Source organism: Mus musculus, chromosome 7, assembly GCF_000001635.26.
Source record: "Mus musculus strain C57BL/6J chromosome 7, GRCm38.p6 C57BL/6J".
In the NCBI taxonomy this organism is placed as follows: Eukaryota; Metazoa; Chordata; class Mammalia; order Rodentia; family Muridae; genus Mus; species Mus musculus.
This window is the reverse complement of record NC_000073.6, coordinates 76,316,146-76,340,229: the sequence shown is the minus strand read 5'-3', so window position 1 is coordinate 76,340,229 and position 24,084 is coordinate 76,316,146. Positions and strand designations below refer to the sequence as shown.

The 24,084-nt window shown below is 40.7% G+C and overlaps 1 protein-coding gene across 2 annotated transcripts in view; it reads right to left on the bottom strand.

Annotated features, from left to right (window-relative positions):
- The window catches only part of Agbl1 (ATP/GTP binding protein-like 1), an 895,108-nt gene that overhangs the window by 784,469 nt on the left and 86,555 nt on the right, over positions 1-24,084 (bottom strand). For both annotated transcript variants that reach the window (XM_017322251.1, NM_001199224.1), the window contains exons 2-5: positions 22,087-22,150; positions 19,971-20,117; positions 15,075-15,206; positions 4,906-4,999 (exon numbers count right to left, since the gene is read on the bottom strand). In XM_017322251.1, coding sequence (XP_017177740.1) covers positions 4,906-4,999; positions 15,075-15,206; positions 19,971-20,117; positions 22,087-22,150 — 437 coding nt within the window. The remainder of the gene's footprint in view (positions 1-4,905; positions 5,000-15,074; positions 15,207-19,970; positions 20,118-22,086; positions 22,151-24,084) is intronic.

Genomic DNA, 24,084 nt, shown 5'->3' with positions numbered 1-24,084 from the left:
ACTTACCTTATAAGGTAAGTATATAATAAGTATAAGTATATACTTACCTTAAATACATTTCTTTTTAATTTAATTGAGAATTACCATAGTTTATACATGGAGCTAGACCCTGTTGGGGCGAGGGGGACAAGGTAAACATGGTTCAATATCTACCTTGATACTCAAAGTTTAGAGGGGAGAGAAGACCCTGGGGCAACAGTGTACAAAGTTAAGAACAGTATGTTGAAAGGAAGGATGAAAAAGATTCCAAAGATGTGCTGAGGACAAGTGACTCCCTCTCCCCCTCGTCCCCAACATGGAGACTAGGTAGCTGTTTTCCCTTCTGACAGAATGGCAACACCATTCCTGGAGCAGGCCACACTTAGAGATAGCTGGAGAGAGAAAGCGATGAAGAGTGAGAGAGAAACCGAAGCACATTCTTGGCACCTTGAAGGCTGGGAAGACCACTTAAAAGGAGAGAATGGCTTTCCAAGTCTTCCGATGACTGTTTAGACCAAAAAGGCAGATGTGGGGAGCAAAAGGAAGTGAGAAGGCACAAGCCAAGATACCCACGCATTGGTGAAGAGTAACAATATGGTGGCCGTATAGCAAATGAAGGTAGTCTAGAGTAGCTTCCTTCTCAAGCCTGGAGGCTGGCATGAGGCCACAGGAGGCTTGGGATATAGCTGTACAGGCCCTTTCTCCCTCCTAAGGCTGGAGCTACCACCATAAATTTTCCCCTGAGTACCGCTGGAGATCAGAGGACAGCTGCGTGTCTATTTTAGGTGCACATGAGAGAAGTAGAACAGGTTTAATCTTCACAGGAGGAAGGAGTCACAGTGGCACCACACTGGGCACCAGCTCTCAGAAAGGCATACTGCCATAATTCCCCCACAGTTTGCAAGACCTTGGAGGATGGTACTCAGTCCTGCAGGCCTGTTACCATGTCCGCCCATGTAAGAACCCTCAAAGCTATATAGGTCTGGTGTGTAAGTGCAGGTAATTAAGCATAGTTTACTTGGGTTGGTCTTGGTTGAGATTTGGGGAATGGAGCTTACAGGAGCTGTCTGGCTGTAGGCAGGCAGCCTATTACCCAGCTGTATCTCTATTCCTGGTGAGTGACATGTCTGAGCATGTCAAATCTCACAGACGTTTCTAGGCATTATTTCTAATGCCTACAACAAGCCTGTAAGTTAAGGCTTGATATTCACACTTCCACAAATGCCAGAGTTAGTTAAGAAACATAAAGGATCTCACCAAGATGCTAGGTAGCATCTTCCAATTTGGATGCCTTCATTCCTTATCTAGTTGGGAAGGAGGCAGGGGTTAGAAAACAAAGAAGCTTTGGGAAAGAATTCGAAAGCAGGGAGAATAGCTATTTAGCCTTTGAGAGGAAATGGCCATTCAATTGAAGAGAAAGATTCCCTATCATTAAGCAAATTGTTTTATGGATATGAACCGTTTAGACATTAAAAGAAATTTAAGCAAACTTTAACTACTTGTGATTGTCTTACATATGGCGGTTTTAGAAATATAACACTGGAAATAGTCTGCAAGAGACTCCAATGGTGTTTCCAATGCTGGAGCTCAGGGATCAGGCAGCGCTTAAATCCTGGCTCTTTCACTTAAATCTCCTGAAGGTTATTTAACTTCTTTCATCGTCAGCTTCCATTCCCCCACCCCACCCCCCCCTCGTAAATTTAGGCACAGTAATAGCACCTGCCTCAAAGAAGAAAAGAGGCTCAAAAGAGACAGTGTGGGGCTAGGCACCTAATCAACTCCACCACGGCAATGCCAGCTACATTGTAAAGGCTCCGTGACGAGGCCTCTCCTATATGAACATTTGATTTTTAGTTTGGCATTTTGCTTAAGAAGGAGCGCCATCTGGCAGAAGATTTCTCAGGCAGATCAGACATGAGGAAATGGTGGGTATAGTGTTTAAGAAAATACTCCTGAGATCCCTGGCAACTTTTCTGTTCTTGGAAGCATTCCACCCCTGTTAATCTCTGATGTTTGTCCATTGTTCTGTGGCATCTTGAGCAGATTTGGACCTGAACTTGACTTTTTATAGGAGCAAAGGAAAGCAATACAGACAGCAACAGGAGGTATCCCTAAGAAGGGAACTGGTATGCTTTAATTACTCATTACTGTTTTACATGCGGTATTTGTATTGCTTTGTTCTCCTAATCTTGACCTTCATAACAGAGACAACAGAAGCCATCAGCATGGGAAAACAATAGGACCCAGTGCCTTGATAACCAAAGTTAACTGATAAGGGCTTCTTAAAAAAAACCCAGTACCCATGGAAAAGAATTGATCATTCAGGGAGACTCAGATATGCAAGGGCCCAGTGAACACTGCATTGATTTTCACACATTGTATAAGAAAAACCAGACAATTACAGGTTATAGAACAACATATTAGAAATAGTATTATGAGTACGATGGATAAAGCTTAGGTGTTAGTCAAGCTCAGACCAAAAGACATATTGAGACTGCAGATCTCAGCAGCAAAGGCAGTGCACAGTGACAAAATTAGTGACATAAACAAGTGCTGAACATCCCAAAGGGCACAGATGATTAAGAACAAACTGTGTTTTTCATCAGCGTTCCTCACTGCCACCCATAGCTTCTTTAAATCCAGAATACATTCCCAGAAGAGGGACATGGTAGACCAAAGGGCACCATGAGCTAAAGGATCACTAATCTGATTTTGATTCCTGGTGAGAATTTTTGTCATCTGATGCAGTGGGCATTTAAGGACAAAGTAAAGCGAAAGTACAGAAAAATAAAGGGGTTATTTTTACCCCTGTTTCTGGCTCTGAGGTATTTCACCTGTTTCATGAGGACCCCCTGGTAGAGTTGGGTTGATAACTACTTCGCAATAAGTCTCCACTGTAGACATTTCCAAGATGAAATGTATACTGTTCTAGCCCCTTTTAAAAGGTGGTGGTACATTTACACAATGGAGTATTACTCAGCTATTAAAAAGAATGAATTTGTGAAATTCCTAGGCAAATGGTTGGACCTGGAGGGCATCATCCTGAGTGAGGTAACACAATCACAAAAAAACTCAAATGATATATGCTCACTGATAAGTGGATATTAGCCCAGAAACTTAGTTAGCGAGATATAAGGTACAATTTGCAAAACACATGAAACTGAAGAAGAATGAAGACCAAAGTGTAGACACTTTGCCCCTTCTTAGAATTGGAAACAATCACCCATGGAAGGAGTTACAGAGACAAAGTTTGGAGCTGAGACAAAAGGAAGGACCATCTAGAGACTGCCATATCCAGGGATCCATCCCATAATTAGCCTCCAAACGATGACACCATTACATACACTAGCAAGCATTTGTTGCAAGGACTGTGATATAGCTGTCTCTTGTGAGACTACACTGGGGCCTAGCAAACACATAAGTGGATGCTCACAGTCAGCTATTGGATGGATCACAGGGCCCCCAATGGAGGAGCTAGAGAAAGTATCCAAGGAGCTAAAGAGATCTGCAACCCTGTAGGTGCAACAACATTATGAACTAACCAGTACCCCGGAGCTCTTGACTCTAGCTGCATATGTATCAAAAGATGGCCTAGTCGGCCATCACTGGAAAGAGAGGCCCATTGGACAGGCAAACTTTATATGCCCCAGTACAGGGGAACGCCAGGGCCAAAACATGGGGATGGGTAGGTAGGGGAGTGAGGGGGTGTGGGGGACTTTTGGGATAGCATTGAAAATGTAATTGAGGAAAATACGTAATTAAAAAAAGTCACACTATAAATATTATGTTCAGTTCTGACAATTAAAATAAATATGTATTTTAAAATAAAAAAAAGGTGGTACATAAAAAGTGGAGTTTCCTGGCCAGATCTGTCTTGAAATGGCACACGCTACAAACTCACCTCAGGCCCAGTGTGTACAAGTTTTACAAAAGGCTCTGCAAAGTCTTAGCATAAAGAAACCTATCTCACTCAGTTTAGCCCAGAACTTCTCACTTTATTTGATGAGGCCATTTTTTTGGCTGCTATGTAATGTATTTCAGTTCAGCTGGTGTAGAAAGCTGTAGGTGAGAATGTATGGTGGTGGCATAACTATGGTGACCCAGGAGAAAAATAATCAGGTGAAGCACGAGCCGGAGATTGATGCTAGGATGCAGAAAATATCATGGCTGGGCATGGAAATGCTACTTGCCAAATGACCCCATATATCTTAGAAATTGGCTGAATTTCTTCTAATATTCTCTCAAGGTCCTCGCTGAGTCACTCCCATAAATGATGGATCTTAATGGTTCCGAATATCTCTAAAGCCTTTATGTGAAACCATCTCCCTTTTTAACTTAGTGATTCACTCCACTCTGGGATGCAGAGGCCAAGAGAATGGGCCAGGTTTCATTCTCCAGCCATAAAACCACGGAACAAGACCAGCACACAACCATGATGAACTATTAGAAGAGAAGGCTCGGGTCTCATCTAAGAAGTTTAACTGGCTGATTTTTTTTTTGAGACTGTGACACTCCTGGGCTGTCTTTTGAGGATTATGCCAGTTTATCACTGCAGGTTAAAAAAAAAAAAAAGGATTGATCTGAAAGCACCAGACCAAAATCAACACCAAAAAAAGAACATGATGTCTGAATGATATTGATTTAAACCTTGCCTCTGCTGTTCCACAGCATTGTAATCTTAGATAAAGCTCTCTGCATTTTAGCTTGAGAGTTATATGCTCATTTGGGATTATCATGAGGATGAGAGGAAATGAGGAACTTGGGGTTGGGTAGAGAAGCAGATTGATATGGGATAGAGCCACTGCACATCTATAAGGAAGAAGGCATCAACAGATTGGACAGGAACCATCAAGAAGATCTAAGGGCAACCACCTCCATCTTTTATCCATCACACAGAGCCCAGGGCACTATGAACATGCTCGGTACCTGATTGTCCGGGTGTGCTTTCGGGTGTAAGGAGAAAGGACCTTGAAGAGCAGTTCCATCGCTCCATTAATTCCCAGCATGGCTCCCGTGGTTACTGAAGACAAAATGCACAGTAGTGAGTAGCTATCATCACAAGAAGATGAACCAATACAACTTGGATTTAATCACTGACAATTTTAATGAGGTCAATGCAAAACAATAAGAAAAAAGAAACAACAAAGAGATTAAAAACCTCTCTTAACAGCCTAGTGAGTAGGGTAGCTGTTTCTCCCTCAGTTTCAACCTCTCCTCAATTTTAATACTTGACTCCCCTAAGACTGAAACAATGGGTTGTCTGTACTGATATCAGATACCAGGAGAAGAATGAGTCTTGTGCTCCAAGATAAACTAGCCTGGGAACACTATCCTTTTCAACCAGTTTGGGGAGAGTATTAAAACCTGACCATAGATCTGAATGATAGAAAGTCAAGGGAATGCCTGATGAATAAAACCCTCCAGATGTCATTGCCATCTCCAAGGAGACCCCAGCCACTTTTCAATATAACCCATACAATTCTCAACTCAGTTGAATTTGGAAACAGCACCAATAGCCCTGAAAAGAACAGGAATCCATGGGATAGAGAACCATACGAGGGGACAAGGAAGTGGAAGGAAGAAAAACGATTCTCTGATAAGGTGACTCCCCTCTTCCCTCCATGGTGCTTGTGCTTCGGGAAGGGAAGACATAAGACTGCCTAGTATTTTGGACCAGATTTATTCTGGGAAAATAAGTGGGAAGAGGGCATCTTAAAGATGCAAAGAGAAAAGCTATGTGTCTTAGACTGACTTACTTCAGGCCTCAGGAGAGGAATGCAAAGCTAGAGGTGGTAATTCCACAGTACTCTCTACCAGATGGAGACTGAGAACAACATCTTTTCTGTTACAAGGAGTACAAGTTTTCAGAGTATCCACTATACCTACACCTCTGCTAAGGAGAGTGCAGACCATCACCACCCTCATTAATTGGTTGGATTTGACATCCCAGTTGAGCCCATCAGTCTTGCCACTCTCAGAGTTATTAAATTAGTCTTTACTTCTAACATGGAAAATAACACTACAATAAAAAAAATTGGCAGGCAATTCAATAAGAATTACCACATTAAGTAGAAATAGTGAAAGTGCAGTCTTTTTTTTTCATGATTGTTAACATTTTTTTAATTAGGTATTTTCGTTATTTACATTTCCAATGCTATCCCAAAAGTCGCCCATACCCTCCCCACCACTCCCCTCCCCACCCACTCCCACTTTTTGGCCCTGGCGTTCCCCTGTACTGGGGCATATAAAGTTTGCAAGTCCAATGGCCCTCTCTTTCCAGGGATGGCCAACTAGGCCATCTTTTGATACCTATGCAGCTAGAATCAAGAGCTCTGGGGTACTGGTTAGTTCATAATGTTGTTCCACCTATAGGGTTTCAGATCCCGTTAGCTCCTTGGGTACTTTCTCTAGCTCCTCCATTGGGAGCCCTGTGATCCATCCAATAGCTGACTGTGAACATCCACTTCCGTGTTTGCGAGGCCCCAGCATAGTCTCACAAGAGACAGCTATATCAGGGTCCTTTCAGCAAAATCTTGCTAGTGTACACAATGGTGTCAGTGTTTGGAGGCTGATTATGGGATGGATCCCTGGATGTGGCAGTCTCTAGATGGTCCATCCTTTTGTCTCAGCTCCAAACTTTGTCTCTGTAACTCCTTCCATGGGTGTTTTGTTCCCAATTCTAAGAAGGGGCAAAGTGTCCACACTTTGGTCTTCATTCTTCTTCAGTTTCATGTGTTTTGCAAATTGTAACTTATATCTTGGGTATTCTAACTTTCTGGGCTAATATCCACTTATCAGTGAGTACATATTGTGTGAGTTCCTTTGTGATTGGGTTACCTCACTCAGGATAATGCCCTCCAGGCCCAACCATTTGCCTAGGAATTTCAGGAATTCATTCTTTTTAATAGCTGAGTAGTACTCCATTGTGTAAATGTACCACATTTTCTGTATCTATTCCTCTGTTGAGGGGCATCTGGGTTCTTTCCAGCTTCTGGCTATTATAAATAAGGCTGCTATGAATATAGTGGAGCATGTTTCTTTCTTAGTAGTTGGAACATCTTCTGGATATATGCCCAGGAGAGGTATCGTGGGATCCTCCAGTAGTACCATGTTCAATTTTCTGAGGAACTGCCAGACTGATTTCCAGAGTGGTTGTACAAGCTTGCAATCCCACCAACAATGAAGGAGTGTTCCTCTTTGTCCACATCCTCGCCAGCATCTGCTGTCACCTGAATTTTTGATCTTAGCCATTCTGATTGGTGTGAGATGGATTCATAGGGTTGTTTTGACTTGCATTTCCCTGATGATTAAGGATGTTGAACATTTTTTCAGGTGTTTCTCAGCTATTCGGTATTCCTCAGGTAAGAATTCTTTGTTTAGCTCTGAGCCCCATGTTTTAATGGGGTTATTTGATTTTCTGTAGTCCACCTTCTTGAGTTCTTTATATATATTGGATATTACCTATCTGATTTAGGATAGGTAAAGATCCTTTCCCAATCTGTTGGTGGCCTTTTTGTCTTATTGACGGTGTCTTTTGCCTTACAGAAGCTTTGCAGTTTCATGAGGTCCCATTTGTCAATTCTCAATCTTACAGCACAAGCCATTGCTGATCTATTCAGGAATTTTTCCTGTGCCAATATCTTCAAGGTTTTTCCCCACTTCCTTTCTCCTCTATAAGTTTCAGTGTCTCTGGATTTATGTGGAGCTCCTTGATCCACTTAGATTTGACCTTAGTACAAGGAGATAGGAATGGATCAATTCGAATTCTTCTACATGATAACCACAGTTGTGCCAGCACCATTTGTTGAAAAGGCTGTCTTTTTTCCACTGGATGGTTTTAGCTCCCGTGTCAAAGATCAAGTGACCATAGATGTGTGGGTTCATTTCTGGGACAATTCTATTCCATTGGTCTACTTGTCTATCGCTATACCAGTACCATGCCGTTTTTATCACAATTGTTCTGTAGTAAAGCTTTAGGTCAGGAATGTTGATTCCACCAGAGGTTCTTTTATCCTTGAGAAGAGTTTTTGCTATCCTCGGTTTTTTGTTATTCCACATGAATTTGCAGATTGCTCTTTCTAATTCATTGAAGAATTGAGTTAGAATTTTGATGGGGATTGCATTGAATCTGTAGATTGCTTTTGGCAAGATAACCATTTTTACAATATTGATCCTGCCAATCCATGAGCATGAGAGTTCATTCCATCTTCTGAGATCTTCTTTAATTTCTTTCTTCAGAGACTTGAAGTCCTTATCATACAGATCTTTCACTTTCTTAGAGTTATGCCAAGATATTTTACATTATTTGTGACTATTGAGAAGGGTGTTGTTTCCCTAATTTCTTTCTCAGCCTGTTTATTCTTTGTGTAGAGAAAGTCCATTGACTTGTTTGAGTTAATTTTATATCAAGCTACTTCACTGAAGCTGTTTATCAGGTTCTCTGTTTAGGAGTTCTCTGGTGTAATTTTTAGGGTCACTTATATATACTATCATATCCTTTGCAAAAAGTGATATTTTGACTATTTCTTTTTCAGTTTGTATCCCCTTGATCTCCTTTTGTTGTCAAATTGCTCTGGCTAGGACTTCAAGTACAATGTTGAATAGGAATGGAGAGAGTGGACAGCCTCGTCTAGTCCCTGATTTTAGTGGGATTGCTTCAAGCTTCTCACCATTTACTTTGATGTTGGCTAATGGTTTGCTGTAGATTGCTTTTATCATGTTTACGTATGGGCCTTGAACTCCTGATCTTTCCAAGGCTTTTATCATGAATGGGTGTTGGATTTTGTCAAATGCTTTCTCAGCATCTAAGGAGATGATCATGTGGTTTTTGTCTTTGAGTTTGTTTATATAATGGATTGCGTTAATGGATTTCCATATATTAAACCATCCCTGCATTCCTGGAATAAAACCTACTTGGTCAGGATGGATGATTGTTTTAATGTGTTCTTGGATTCGGATAGTGAGAATTTTATTGAGTATTTTTGCATCGATATTCATAAGGGAAATTGGTCTGAAGTTCTCTTTCTTTGTTGGATATTTCTGTGGTTTAGGTATCAGAGTAATTGTGTCTTCATAGAATGAGTTGGGTAGAGTACCTTCTACTTCTATTTTATGGAATAGTTTGTGCAGAACTGGAATTAGATCTTCTTTGAAGATCTCATAGTACTGCACTAAACCCATCTGGTGCTGGGCTTTTTTTGGTTGGGAGACTATTAATGACTGCTTTTATTTCTTTAGGGAATATGGGACTGTTTAGATCATTAACTTGATCCTGGTTTAACTTAGGTACCTGGTATCTGTCTAGAAATTTGTCCATTTTGTCCAGGCTTTCCAGTTTTGTTGAGTATAGCCTTTTGTAGAAGGATCTGATGGTGTTTTGGATTTCTTCAGGATCTGTTGTTATGTCTCCCTTTTCATTTCTGATTTTGTTAATTAGGATGCTTTCCCTGTGTCCTCTAGTGAGTCTGGCTAAGGGTTTATCTATCTTGTTGATTTTCTCAAAGAACCAGCTCCTCCTTTGGTTAATTCTTTGAATAGTTCTTCTTGTTTCCACTTGGTTGATTTTGCCCCTGAGTCTGATTTTTCCTGCCTTCTACTCCTCTTGGGTGAATTTGCTTCCTTTAGTTCTAGAGCTTTTAGGTGTGTTGTCAAGCTGCTAGTGTGTGCTCTCTCTAGTTTCTTTTTGGAGGCACTTAGAGCTATGAGTTTCCCTCTTAGAAATGCTTTCATAGTGTCCCATAAGTTTGGGTATGTTGTGGCTTCATTTTCATTAAACTCTAAAAAGTCTTTAATTTCTTTCTTTATTCCTTCCTTGACCAAGGTATCATTGAGAAGAGTGTTATTCAGTTTCCACGTAAATGTTGGCTTTCCATTATTTATGTTGTTATTGAAGATCAGCCTTAGTCCATGGTGGTCTGATAGGATGCATGGGATGATTTCAATATTTTTGTATCTGTTGAGGCCTGTTTTGTGACCAATTATATGGTCAATTTTGGAGAAGGTACCATGAGGTGCTGAGAAGAAGGTATAACCTTTTGTTTTAGAATAAAATGTTCTGTAGATATCTGTTAAGTCCATTTGTTTCATAACTTCTGTTAGTTTCACTGTGTCCCTGTTTAGTTTCTGTTTCCTCGTACTGTCCATTGATGAAAGTGGTGTGTTGAAGTCTCCCACTATTATTGTGTGAGGTGCAATATGTTCTTTGAGTTTTACTAAAGTCTCTTTAATGAATGTGGCTGCCCTTGCATTTGGAGCATAGATATTTATTCAGAATTGACAGTTCCTCTTGGAGGATTTTACCTTTCATAAGTATGAAGTGTCCCTCCTTGTCTTTTTTGATAACTTTGGGTTGGAAGTCGATTTTATTTGATAGTAGAATGGCTACTCCAGATTGTTTCTTCAGACCATTTGCTTGGAAAATTTTTTTCAGCCTTTCATTCTGAGGTAGTGTCTGTCTTTTTCCCTAAGATGGGTTTCCTGTAAGCAGCAGAATGTTGGGTCCTGTTTGTGTAGCCAGTCTGTTAGTCTATGTCTTTTTATTGGGGAATTGAGTCCATTGATATTAAGAGATATTAAGGAAAAGTAATTGTTGCTTCCTATTGTTTTTGTTTGTAGAGTTGGTATTCTGTTCTTGTGGCTGTCTTCTTTTTGGTTTGTTGAGGGATTACTTTCTTGCTTTTTCTAGGGCGTGGTTTCCATCCTTGTATCGTTTTTTTTTTTTTTCTGTTATTATCCTTTGAAGGTCTGGATTCGTGGAAAGATAATGTTTGAATTTGGTTTTGTCGTGGAATACTTTGGTTTCTCCATCTATGGTAATTGAGAGTTTGGCCGGGTATAGCAGCCTGGACTGGGATTTGTGTTCTCTTAGGTTCTGTATATCATCTGTCCATGATCTTCTGGCTTTCATAATCTCTGATGAAAAGTCTGCTGTAATTCTGATAGGCCTACTTTTATATGTTACTTGACCTTTTTCCCTTACTTCTTTTAATATTCTATCTTTATTTAGTGCATTTGTTGTTCTGATTATTATGTGTCTGGAGGAATTTCTTTTCTGGTCCAGTCTATTTGAAGTTCTGTAGGCTTCTTATATGTTCATGGGCATCTCTTTAGGTTTGGGAAGTTTTGTTGAAGATATTTTTTGGCCCTTTAAGTTGAAAATCTTCATTCTCATCTACTCCTATTATCTGTAGGTTTGGTATTCTCATTGTGTCCTGGATTTCCTGGATGTTTTGAGTTAGGATCGTTTTGCATTTTGTATTTTCTTTGATTGTTGTGCCGATGTTCTCTATGGAATCTTCTGCACCTGAGGTTCTCTCTTCCATCTCTTGTATTCTGTTGCTGATGCTTGCATCTATGGTTCCAGATTTCTTTCCTAGGTTTTCTATCTCCAGTGTTGCCTCACTTTGGGTTTTCTTTATTGTGTCTACTTCCCTTTTTAGGTCTTGGATGGTTTTATTCAATTCCATCACCTGTTTGGTTGTATTTTCCTGCAATTCTTTAAGGGACTTTTGTGCTTCCTCTTTAAGGTCTTCTACCTGTTTAGCAGTGTTCTCCTGTATTTCTTTAATAGAGTTATTAAAGTCCTTCTTGATGTCCTCTACCATCATCATGAGATATGCTTTTAAATCAGGGACTATCTTTTGGGGTGTGTTGGGGTTCCCAGGACTGGGTGGGGTGGGAGTGCTGCTTTCTGATGATGGTGAGTGGTCTTGGTTTCTGTTAGTAAGATCCTTACGTTTCCCTTCTCCATCTGGTAATCTCTGGAGTTAGTTGTTGTAGTTGTCTCTGGTTAGATCTTGTTCCTCAGGTGATTATGCTAGCCTCTATCAGCAGACCTAGGAGACTAAATCTCTCCTGAGTTTCAGTGTTCAGAGTACTCTCTGCAGGCAAGCTCTCCTCTTGCAGGGAAGGTGCCCAGATATCTGGTGTCGAACCTGCCTCCTGGCAGAAGTTGTGATCCACTCACAGAAGTCTTAAGATCCCGTGGAGGGTCCTGTGTGTACCTTTTGGGTGTCTGCAGACTCCACGCCCAAGCTACCCTGGTGCTGGCAGGACCGGAAGGGACTTGTGCCCCTGATCAGGCCGTGTTTTCTGCTTCCTTAAGTAATGCAGTCTCAGGTCCTGCACGATTGGATTGTAGCAGTAGCTGTGTTCCACTCACCAGAGGTCTTAAGGTCCCGTGGAGGGTCTTGTGGGTAGCCTGTGGGTGTCTGCAGACTCTGTGCCCAAGCTACCCCAGTGCTGGCGGGGACCGGAAGGGGAAAGTGCAGTCTTAATACCTCTGATTCTAACATGGAAGACTGGACTTAAAATCAGAATGAATACAAAAAGAAAACTCATTGGGTTCACCTTTAACGGATGGTTGCCCAATGTAGCCATCTTGGTACTGCCAACAAGTTCATTAGCTATCATAAACCCATTATGGATACATCCAACTAATCGGATGAAAACAGCTGCTCAGAAAGCTTGCTGAAACAGTAAATAGTGGCTTGCAACTCACCAAAGAAACAGAACCCACAGGCTTCTTGAACTCTGTCAGCCTTTCATGAATAAATACAATCCAAAGAGGCACAATGACTCTATGAAACAGCTAGTTAGTATAATAAATGTAGGCTAGCATATGACCCAACTGGTTACATTCTGACACTCACGGGCAAATCACTGGCTTTCTCAGAGCTAAGCTGATGCTATATTTCTCTACATTCATTATCATTACATACACGTATTAATGAAAGCAAAGCCTTCAGGAAACCGAAAGATAACATTAAGTCCTGTGCTGCTGGCAAGCTGCTAATTGGCTGCTATGCTTTTAGGCTACTCAGTAATGACAGTTGTCTTTCATAAAATGTTACAGCTTCTCTTTTATTGTTCTAGAGATGGGTTTCTACAGATTCATTCAAATATTCTCAAATGCTCTTTGATAATCTTTGTTCTCTGTGTGTGTGTGTTTTCTCTCTCTTCCTCTCTTTCTCTCTTTCTCTCTCTCTCTCTCTCTCTCTCTCTCTCTCTCGCTCTCTCTCTCTTTGTGTGTGTGTGTAAGAGAAGGGGGACATTGTGAACAAAGAGGCAATAATCCATCTTATTATTTTTGGAGGAAAACTGTTTCCTTATGTAGACCCCATGTTTATTAGGAGATTATAGCAGTGAAAATTGCGATACTGAGCCAAGTCCATGACTAATCTCAGCAATTGGGAGGTGGAGACAGGAGGATATGTAACTCAAAGTGATCTTTGGCTACATGGTAAGTTTGAGGCCAGTCTGTACTTCATGAGACCCTGAATTTTAAAGTAAGAATAAAAGTATTTAAAAAATGGGATATTTCAGCAGTTCTTAGGATACCTGGAGGGGTTACCTAGTTACTACACTTACACGTGTACTTTTCATGTGATTTCAAAATGTTAGACAAAAGATTGGGGTAGGATAATGCAGTTACAGTGTCATGGCATTACCTATGAACATGATCTTGTTTGTCCCGTCCAACAGGTCTATGAGATTTGCAGAGGGTTGAATGCATTCCCCCAAATCCATTTTAAAGCCATAATCCCTATGACCTAAAGTCATAATTGAGTTAAAGTGATGCCATCCGAGAAAGGATACAATCTAATCTGTTTTGTGTCTGTCATAGAGAATATTTAAACATAGAAAGAGACCAAGGATGCACAGGCCCATGGGAAAGACCACATGGGGACATGGGGAGATGACAGAATCTTCTTTTGTCCAAGTAGACAGGCTATGAAGAAAGCAAAGCTTGCCAGCCTCCTGGTCTCAGACCTCCAGCCTTTAGCACTGTGAGAAAATTAATTTCTGTTGTTTTAGTGAGACAAAAACCTAGCAGATTAATAGTAATAATTATTGCTGCTGTAATTTTACAAAGGAGAAAAAAAAAACCACGAGGTTAACCAGGCCAAGAGTCCACATTCCACGACTCATGAGAAATAGCATCAGAGTCAAGCTGAGGGCTCTCTGGCTCTAAGCCCACAGTCTTTCCCCTACAGAGTATATTACATCTAAATAATTGTCACTTTTATTCCCCAGGAAGGGAGCTTAGAATGGAGAAATGAAAGTCTGTGCTCATTACATGTGAGATAGGAGGTATAGAATCTAATCTATTAATGAAAAGTGCCTCCACATGGAGTAGAATTAACATGAATTTTGGAATTCTAAAGCCAGCCTTCAGGACTTTTTATCTGTATAAACTCAAGAAATTACTTCACTCTTCGAAGCAGCTGGCTTTTTCTGTTCTGAGATATAAAAAATGTAGATCTAAATACACAGTTGTGATAATTAAAAACAGCTGAGGTAAGGAGATCCTTAATCCCATCCTCTGACAGGTTCAGATGTGATCACCCAGAGAGAGGGTCTATCCAGAGAAAGCGTGAGGTTCGAAAAAAATCAGTAAGGATTTTGTTACATCAGTGAGTACCTTCGTGGAATTAATAAGGACTATTCTTTGTTTTACTGCCTGTGTGTGCGCACAAATGAGTGTATGCATTCACATGCACTTGTCTGGGGAGGCCATGTTTCATCCGCAAGAATAGTGTCTGCTTCCTTTGACACAGGGTCTCTCATTGGCTTCAACCTCACTAAGTAGGCTACCCCCGCTGGCTAGCAAGTTCCAGGCATCCTCCTGTCTCTGCCTCCCCAACACTGGGATTGCAAGTCTACATCATCCAGGTAGTATTTTGATACTAGTGGGTTCTCAAGTCCTTGTGTTTGAAAGACAAACACTTTACTGGCTGAGTTCTCTCTCCAGCCACCACAATGTTGTCTTGAACAGATGTAACACATACTGTTATGACGACGTCAAGGCCTGAGGAAAATCTGCTTTTCTCCTGCCATAGGACTTCTGTACCTGGTATTATTAATAGAGAAACTTGGAATGCTTTCTATGCAACTCAGAGTAAAATCCAAAGACCATACTTAGGTACTAGCTCTAGAGCTGTACTTGACCAAGTCAATAAATAAATGTCTGACCTCCACAGCCTCTGGATTGTCAGGTTCCTTTATGTGTCTGAATGGGACCACAAGCATCCTCACCCAAACCCTCATTCCCCCCAGACCACCACATGGTTTCCCAGTGTCCCAGCCCAACTTACCACTGGAGGCAAACACACGCAATACCCAGAGACAGTGCAGGAGGTTCTGGCTGTGAGACAGGTTTTTCCTGGCCAAAATCAAGGTCACATCAAGCGCTTCTAATTCTAGTGCCTTCTGTCCAAACTTCTTATCTAGGAACACAAGTTCATCTCTTTTAATTATGTCTCACATGCATTCTGAAGGTTTCAGGAGAGAAGGAAAAAAATGACAGGGGAGGGAGGATAATTATAGCCAAAGACACTTTTGAGCCTAATTAAAAATATTCTAAATAAGCCCCCATTGGAGCCAGATACATCAGAAGCGTGGAGTCTGGATTATTTATTTACATGAAAGCTATGGGTTCTAAGACTGCAAGCCTTTGAATCTACCAACACCCCTAATCATCCTCACTTGTATCAATGTCTTTAAGACAAATCTGGGATGAATCAAACAATTAGCAGTACATTTGAATGCAGTGTATGAACTTTGATTGGATCCTTTTGCTGTTTGCTTTTTGGGTAGGTTTGTTTGCTTTGCTTTGCTTTGGTTTTTGAATGGATTTTTTTCCCCTACATATCCATGGCTGTCCTGGAACTTGCAATGGAGATTAGGCTAGCCTAGAGCTCACCAAGATCCACCTGCCTCCACTACTGCCTCCCGAGTAGTGCTGGGATTCAAAGCATAGCTACCATGAATCTTGTGCTTTGAATTGGATATTGCTTTGACTATGCAAAAGATAGTATAGAACTTCCGGAGAAGTTAGATCAAAGTTATAGGTAGATGATGGTAATATTTCCATTTAACAAAGAATTTTCATAATAAAACGTGAAAAGCTTTTTAAAAAAGAAAATTAAAGTTAAAAGTATGATGCTCTAATAACCTGGATATCTAGTGTTGTGGGTAAGCTGTCCATTATCTTCATCTCAATAGTTACAAAATAAGCCCTGAAAACAAGAGGAAAACACCTCTCGTTGCTCCTACTATCAGGTGACTATATCTAGGTGCATTTATTTCTGGTCTTCCCTGAGTGTGATGCCCAAATCTTCATGATTATCATAAGATTCATAGAAATATCTTTCTATATTTGATTCATTATTTCATTTAACATAATATCCTCTGGGTATAACCTATTAGGCTAGATAATACTCCATTGCATATATATACATATATACATATATATATATATATATATATATATATACATACATACATATATATATACACACACATATATATGTATATATGTATATATATATATATATATATATGATATATATATCACATTTTATTGATCCATAGACACTTACACTATTTCCATGTCATGGCTCTCGTGACTAGTACTTTAGTGAACATGGGAAGGCAGAGATCTTTATGAGGTATTCATTTCCTTTCCTTGGGTATATGTTCTAATTAGAGATTATAGGAATTTCTGAGTAATATGATAATTTCATTGTTTGCTTGTTTGTTTGTTTGTTTGTTTGTTTGTTTGTTTTGAGCAGAGTCTCCTGTGGCCCAGTATGGCCTGGAACTCATTATGAATTTCTCACCACCACCACCACCGCTGCCTTCACCTTCCAAGTGTCAGAACTCCAGGTGTATATCACCATGCCCATGCCAATCACCATGCCAATTCTCTATACCATTTCCAATAACAGCAATCCTGATCTTCAGCACTACAAAGTGTGCAAGGTTCTCTTCCCTCACATCCTTGCTGACATTTTTCTCCCTTGTCTTGTTGATAAGCCATCCTCACTATCATGAGGAATGAGTGCTTTCTGCTGACTTTGAGGGCTAAGCAGGGAAGGAGGAAGGGTCAAAAGATACAAAACTGTAAATAAACAAGATAGACAAAGCTACAGCTCTTGTACTCAACAGGAAGATAAAGTTCACACAATTGTACCAAGCTAAATACATAGACTTTCGCTGTTCCTGTCACCAAAATAAAGTGACACTATAGGAGTTAGTGGATATGTTCATCTGCTTACCTGCAGTAATAACATTGATATTTCTATTTCATATTGTCACATTAAAAATCCCAAGTATACACAATAAAATTTGCTGTAAAAATAAAAAGATTGAAGCTGGGAAGATGACACAGTGGGTAAGAGTTCTTGCTGTGTAAACATGAGGAACTTAGTTCAGATCTCCTACAGTAATGAGAATGGCAGTGTGTGGCTATACATATACCTGTAACACCAGCAGTGATCCAGGCAATAGGAAGAGGATCCCTGGGGCTCACTGACAAAGAAATCTAACACAATGAGCTTTGGGTTCAATGAGAAACTCAGTCTCAAAAATTAAGGCAGCAAGAAATTGAGAATGATATCCAATATCACCCCCTGGCGTCTACATGTACATATATACATGTGAATACATAGACACATACATATAACACACATATACAAAAATAGTAACTTGGGAACCACTGCCCTTGTATATCTCTTAACACTTGACTGCCCTGGCTCCTTTTGTGCATTGCGTGAAGGTTGCCTTTGTATTATTCAAATGTTGATTTCTGTACTGGCAGAGAGCTGAGTACATCTGAATTTTGGTATTGTTATTTTTATGGATCATCACCTGCCTTAGTATTTTGTAAATATACATCTCCATCACCTTTTGCTTGGTTTTATAAAGAGCTGACAGCCAATAGCTAGGCAGGAGAGGAAAAGCAAGACTTCCAGGCAGAGATAGGGACTAAAGGAAGAATTCAGGAGCCTGAGATTCACCATGAAGACAGATGCTGGGATTGTCCGGCTGAGAGTTAATGGGCCACATGACAGATGTGGAATAGAATAGTCAAGCTAATTCATGTTAGAGAGCTAGCCGGGATGCAACCAGCTAAGGCCTAAGCTATAATAAATAACTCTCCATGTCATTATTCAGGAGTTGGTGGGTCAGAGACAGTGCAGAGATAAATGGGACCTAATACCTCATTTATTCTTCCTAGAAACTCTAAAATTAAATTCTATACTTCCATTTTAGACATAAGTGCACCATAGTTCATAAACCTTAAGTAACTTGACCAGGGTCACACAGCTAGTCAGGGTCATGGACAGCCTTGAAACCAGCCTGCACTGTATAACTGGGGAGTATATCAGGTCTCTACTATCTTTTCTTAGAGTTCACTCGGTCCACTCAGCTTTGCTGACTTCCCCTGTTCTTCAAGTTTCAGCTCAAATGTCACCTCTCCCAGACTGTGCCATCTTAAGGTAGCATCACTCTTTCTCCTCCTCGAGGCACTCATCACAGTCAGCTCCCATTCAGTGAATCATTGGCTGACCAGTTAACCTGCCCCACTTGGAACAGGAGCTCTGTGTGAGCTGACTCCTCAACTGTCTTAGTCACAGAGATGTTTGCACTGCATAGAACACTGCATACAGTTGACCTGGCTCAACAGTCACTAAATGAAATGCTAGTTATGTCGGGACATACTCATGCAGGGGCTAGCTGATGCCTTTCTCGGTCCATTGGTAGAATACCGGGGAACTGAAGTAGAGATCTAAACATGGAGTGCTGGGGCATACAGCTTCGGCTCCTAGCAGAGAACATCAAAGGGGCCTTGAGCTTTTCAATTGTCACATGATATGTGTCATGATATTCAATACACAGTTGAAGCGTAACTGCTAGAGGATTTTTGCAAAGTGTGCATGAACTCTGAATGCTTAGATTATTCAACCCTCCTCCAGGAAGTTCCAGTGGCCAGGAAGTTTCAGTATCCTCCAGGGGTGAAGGGAAATAGGCAGAAGCTCTTTTCCTAGGTGACTTATCACAGTGGGTTGAATTGAAAGTGTTGCCCCCAAAATCCTTTTCCATCCATACATCCAAGATGCCATCTTATTTGAAAAGAGGGTTTTGTACGTTGAATTGGCTAAGAGGGGATCAGACAGGACATACTGGATCCTAAACCTAATGGCTGATACCACCATGTGAAGAGAACACATGGAGAACACTGTAAAACACAGAGAAAATAAGTCAGTCCATAATTGAGAGAGAGAGAGAGAGAGAGAGAAAGAGAGAGAGAGAGAGAGAGAGAGAGAGAGAGAGAGAGAGTGTGTGTTCTGGCAACACCAGGACAGAAGCAAAAAAAAAAAAAAAAAAGGATTCTCCCCTGGGACTTTCAAAAGGACCTACCCTGCCAGGACTTGGTTTGTGACTTACAGAATTCAGAAATATCGAGACCATATTTATGGCAAACAGTCTGTGACCATTTGCTATGATAGCTCCAAAAATTGAATGCACAAGTATGGCCAGGCATGATGGCGTATTACCTATAACCTCAGCCCTCTGGAATTCAAAACCATCCTTTCCTACAGAGTGAGTTCCAGGCTAGCTTGGGCTACATGAGACTCTTCCTCCAAAACAACAGAGAAAAGCTAATACAGAAAATGTACTTTCATATAAGATACATTTCATAAAACGGTCTCATTCTGCATAAGGATTTAAAATGGGCTGGAGCCACTCCCCTCTTTTCTGACTTATGATCGGTGCTTTTGCAGTCCATGACAGCTGTGACTACAACTTCTCTGTGTCATTCATTCATTCATTCATTCCTAAGCACCGCTTCTTGTGTTATCTGATATCTAGAGTTTTTTGGGTTTTTTTTTTTAATTTAGCTTGCCAAGTATTATGGTGCACACCTCTAATTCCAGTATACAGGAAGCTGAGGCAAAAGGACTGCAGTGAATCTGAGACCACTCTGTGCAGCATAGCTTGAAGCCAGGCTCAAAAATATGTAATACTCTGAGCCTCAAAATAACAATAAAGTAGAATTACCTCCGCTCTAAGGCTAGGCCTGTTATCACCAGGGCACCTGAGACACGCCCTCCTGCCTCCCCACAAGAGCTACCTCAACTGCTCTCAGGGGACAACTCCAGAAGTATGATGTCAGTCATCATTAGGTTTTGAAGTGTAAGTACCTCTTAGGCCAACTTTAGCCAGCAGCCTGAAGAGAGGCAGGAGGATGTCCCAGTCAGGAGAAGATGACCTTGCTGTGTCCACCAGAGTCTGCAGAAGGGCCTCGCTGCCACCTTTGCTGATCATATAATAAATCCTCCGGTCTGTGCCTGGAAGGAAACCAAAGGAAATATGAGACACAAATGGTAACCGTCCTCCCCAGAGGAAACTCAGACTTAACAGCTAGAGACAGATGTAAAGGTTCATTCATTTCACCATAGAAACACAAGCTCGCAGGTTTTTGACATGGTCTGTGTTCGAGTTGTGCTACCATCTAAGGGAAGAAAAGAGTGCAATGTGGTAATTGAAGGATATTTAGGAATTTTAATATATCTGCCTCCTGAAGCTATGGTAAACTGATGATACTGCAAGTTCTGGGGACCCATTAAGTCTTCCCTTTTCTGTACACATGTATGTAGATGTATATAAACTGACACATCATTATATACTAAATATTCTTCTGTAATAAACATGAGTCATTAGTAGCAGGAAAGGGGTGATTCTGATCTAGAGACATTTTATTGGAGTTATAATGATTTTTTAATTCTGTTCTTTAGCAACTAATAGAAGGGAAATAGAGAAACCACTGTAGGGACCTCCTAAGAAACAAAATATCCAGACATAGCATCCAAGGACTCTTGGTCAGAGCCCTGAGCAAGGATAAAGTATTTGTCTTTCTACCAAGGAACAGATTTGAATAAGACATCTCTTACTTTTCCCAGGGGCAGCTCAAAAGCAGTGATTACATATGAACATGAAGAAGGCCCTTTATGACCTAACCAAGGAACCAACAGACATAATAATATCAAAGGAGAAATTCTGAGTTCTCCATCCTATTAAAAAGATAATTGTCTGCCAAAAAACAGAATAAAATAAAGGAGGGAAGAAAAATAAAGATAACAAGATAAATGAGGGTGAATAAAATAAAGATGGGAGATAGAATAAGGGGAGCCACATGTATCCAGGAGTGGTGGTGCACACTTGTAGTCCTAGCACATAGAAAGTTTAGGCAGAAGGATTGCTGGTTCTAGGGCATCCTGGATTATAGAGTGAAACCTTGGCCTCAGAATAAAAATATTCACAGCCTGGTCTGCAGAGTGAGTTCTAGGACAGCCAGGGCTACATAGAGAAACTCTGTCTCAACAAACAAAAAATATCATCCATATGGGAAAAGAAATTCCAAGGCTTCACTCTAAACATTTCTATCTACCTCCTGAAGATAGTTTCATCTCAAAAGACAAGTGATGATCTACAAGAAGGAAACACGTTTTTAAAAAAATCTTTTATGTACATGGAAGTGGCCCTGCCACTGGAAGACATAAAAGTTGATTCTTAAAAAAAAAAAAAAAAAAAAAAAAAGAGAGAGACCACAGTGTGATGGGAGCCTTGAGAATTTATCTCTGGCATGCCATATATCCTTAATGTTGCATGTTTGTGCTAATATTTTATAATCCAGTTAACTCGGGTGACTTGTAGCTACTCAATCCTGACATCTCTTTTCTGAAAAAGTAAATGACCTGATGACCTTTGAAGTTCACCAACCTCATAGTTCCATTTCCACAAGATATATGTAAAAAAGCTCCAGTACCTGGCTCCTCCTGTGAGACAGAGGAAGGGAGCCTAGGGAAGGAAGAGCCTAGGGAAGGAGGAGCCTAGGGAAGGAGGAGCCTAGGGAAGGAGGAGCCTAGGGAAGGAGGAGCCTAGGGAAGGAGGAGCCTAGGGAAGGAGGAGCCTAGGGAAGGAGGAGCCTAGGGAAGGAGGGTTGATGAGGAGCAGCTCTCCAGATGAAGACATCGGGCTTACAGAAGGAAAACCATAACATAACTGCCCAACATCTCACTGTCTCCTAAGCTCGGCACAGTAAGGTAGGTGACAAGGCCGAATAGACCAAGTACAATTATCCCAGTCTAAACAAGCTTTATCAAGTTACACCAAGGGGGAAAACATAGGCTGGTGGTTCTCTCCCACACAGGAAAGTTAAGCTACAAAAATACCTAGCTATACCACTTCCTGGGACAGGGGATAACCAGCACTGTCTCCAATCTACAATATGGTTTGATGTGAGCATAGCCTACTCACCAACAGAAAGCAGATCGCCGAGGACTTGGAGGATGGACAGGGTGGATGCTTTATCAGAGGAGTTCTGCAATGATAACACAGACAGGTAGATATCTTGACAACAAACACAAAAGGATAGAAGTAGCCTGGATAGAAAACTCAGCCCAAAACAGGCAGAGTTAAGCTTTGTTGAGCTGAGATCAAGTCTGTGAAGTGAAAGAGTGGACAGAGGAGCTCTCCTTAAGTAGCAATGAGCTAATTCATTGAGATAGAAGTTTCAGAGGTGGTGTCTCTAAAGTATTAAAGACCCCTCTTTGGGGACCAATCTAATAATATAATTAAGGTACACACAGACACAAGTATTGATTGACCCAGAGACAACAAACTAAAGGAGCTTAGTGGGCCTCAGTCACAGGAACATCATATATATATATATATATTTGTTTATTAGGTATTTTCTTCATTTACATTTCAAATGTTATCCCAATAGTCCCCCATACCCCCCCACTCCCCTACCCACCCACTCCCACTTCTTGGCCCTGGCAAGGAACGTCATATATTTAAGTAGCCTTGGATTATTTTTAATGGCAATCACACACACACACACACACACACACACACACACACACACAAGCAAACATACAAAAAACAAAAAAGAAAGCTATCAAAATGTTCTGATGCAAATACTACCTCATCAAACAAACATAAGCTTTGATCTTCTCAAAAAACGTGTAGAGTAGTAGGAGATCATATTGAGAGAAAGATTTTAGAAATCCTAAATCTTGACACTGTTGCTTGTTCTTCAGAAGAGAAGTCTTCATTCAGAAGTTGGGAGGATATATAGAATTCCCTGAGGTAACCTATATCATAATTCCAGAAATGCAACCCACTGCACATTCTCAAAAGTCAGGCCTATGTCTTTGCACTGTAACATTAGGAAGTGGTCATTTTTTTTTCTTTGTTTATTGGAGTAAGTGCATCATTTCTGAGTCTTAACATCCCAAGAGTAAGACTTGTGCTCCTTCTCCACTTCAATGACCTCAAGAACTCTCCATTATACATTGGACAAGTGCAGGAAACCAAACATCTTCATGATCTTCTTCTCCTGATACCTCCAACTTCATTATTAATTTCAACACTTACTACCCAAAGTAGGTATTTCCATGGTATGGAACCACTCAGTTGTAGATTCCTCCACAAGAAATGTTATAGTTTGGTCAGCACATTTGACCATACTGTTTCCTCTTTGGCAGCTCTTTCCCTACATTTTAGGCTGGGTAGTGCTGACTCATCCTTCTAGTGCATGCTGGGCCCTGTGATATCTCCACCCCTCCCACAAGCCAGGTCTGGGATGCCTTCTACCTTTCCATCACTCAGCTCTCAGTCCTTGACAAAGGACTCACTCTGACTTGGATGTGGAATCTTCCTTCTATCTCACCTTCACTCAGTATAGAATCTTTAAAATTAGTACCCATCAGAGGGTCGCTCTTCAGGAAAAGGAGAAATAAATATTTTTAGTGGAATCCAAAAGAACTCCGGTGATCAACAAAGTCCACTACCAGAAAGTTGTATTTCAGAACACCTAACAAGAACATTTTTCTTCAGCAGAAAATTCCAGAGACCATTAAGAAACTTTAGGTAGATATCTTAATGCTATGTTTTTACAAATCAAAACTAATGTCCCAGAATTAAGATAGACAAAATATCTCAATGGAATTTGCTAACTCCTTTCCAAGGTAGATAAAGCCTTTGGGACCTCCCAGTATTTAACACAAATACCCATCATAAAAAAATACTAGGTATACTCTGATATTTTTTTCTGGGAGCTTTGACATAAAAAAAGACATCTCTGTAGATGGCTCTCATCATATTAATTATTACACTCCAAAACTCAAGTCCATATCACCCTCGAGCAACTGCCAGTTATGCATACACACAATGTCAGTACCTTCCTCTACTCAAAGCTGGAAACAAAAGCAATGATCTTTTCTAACATAGGTCTATCATTGTGGGGGAGGG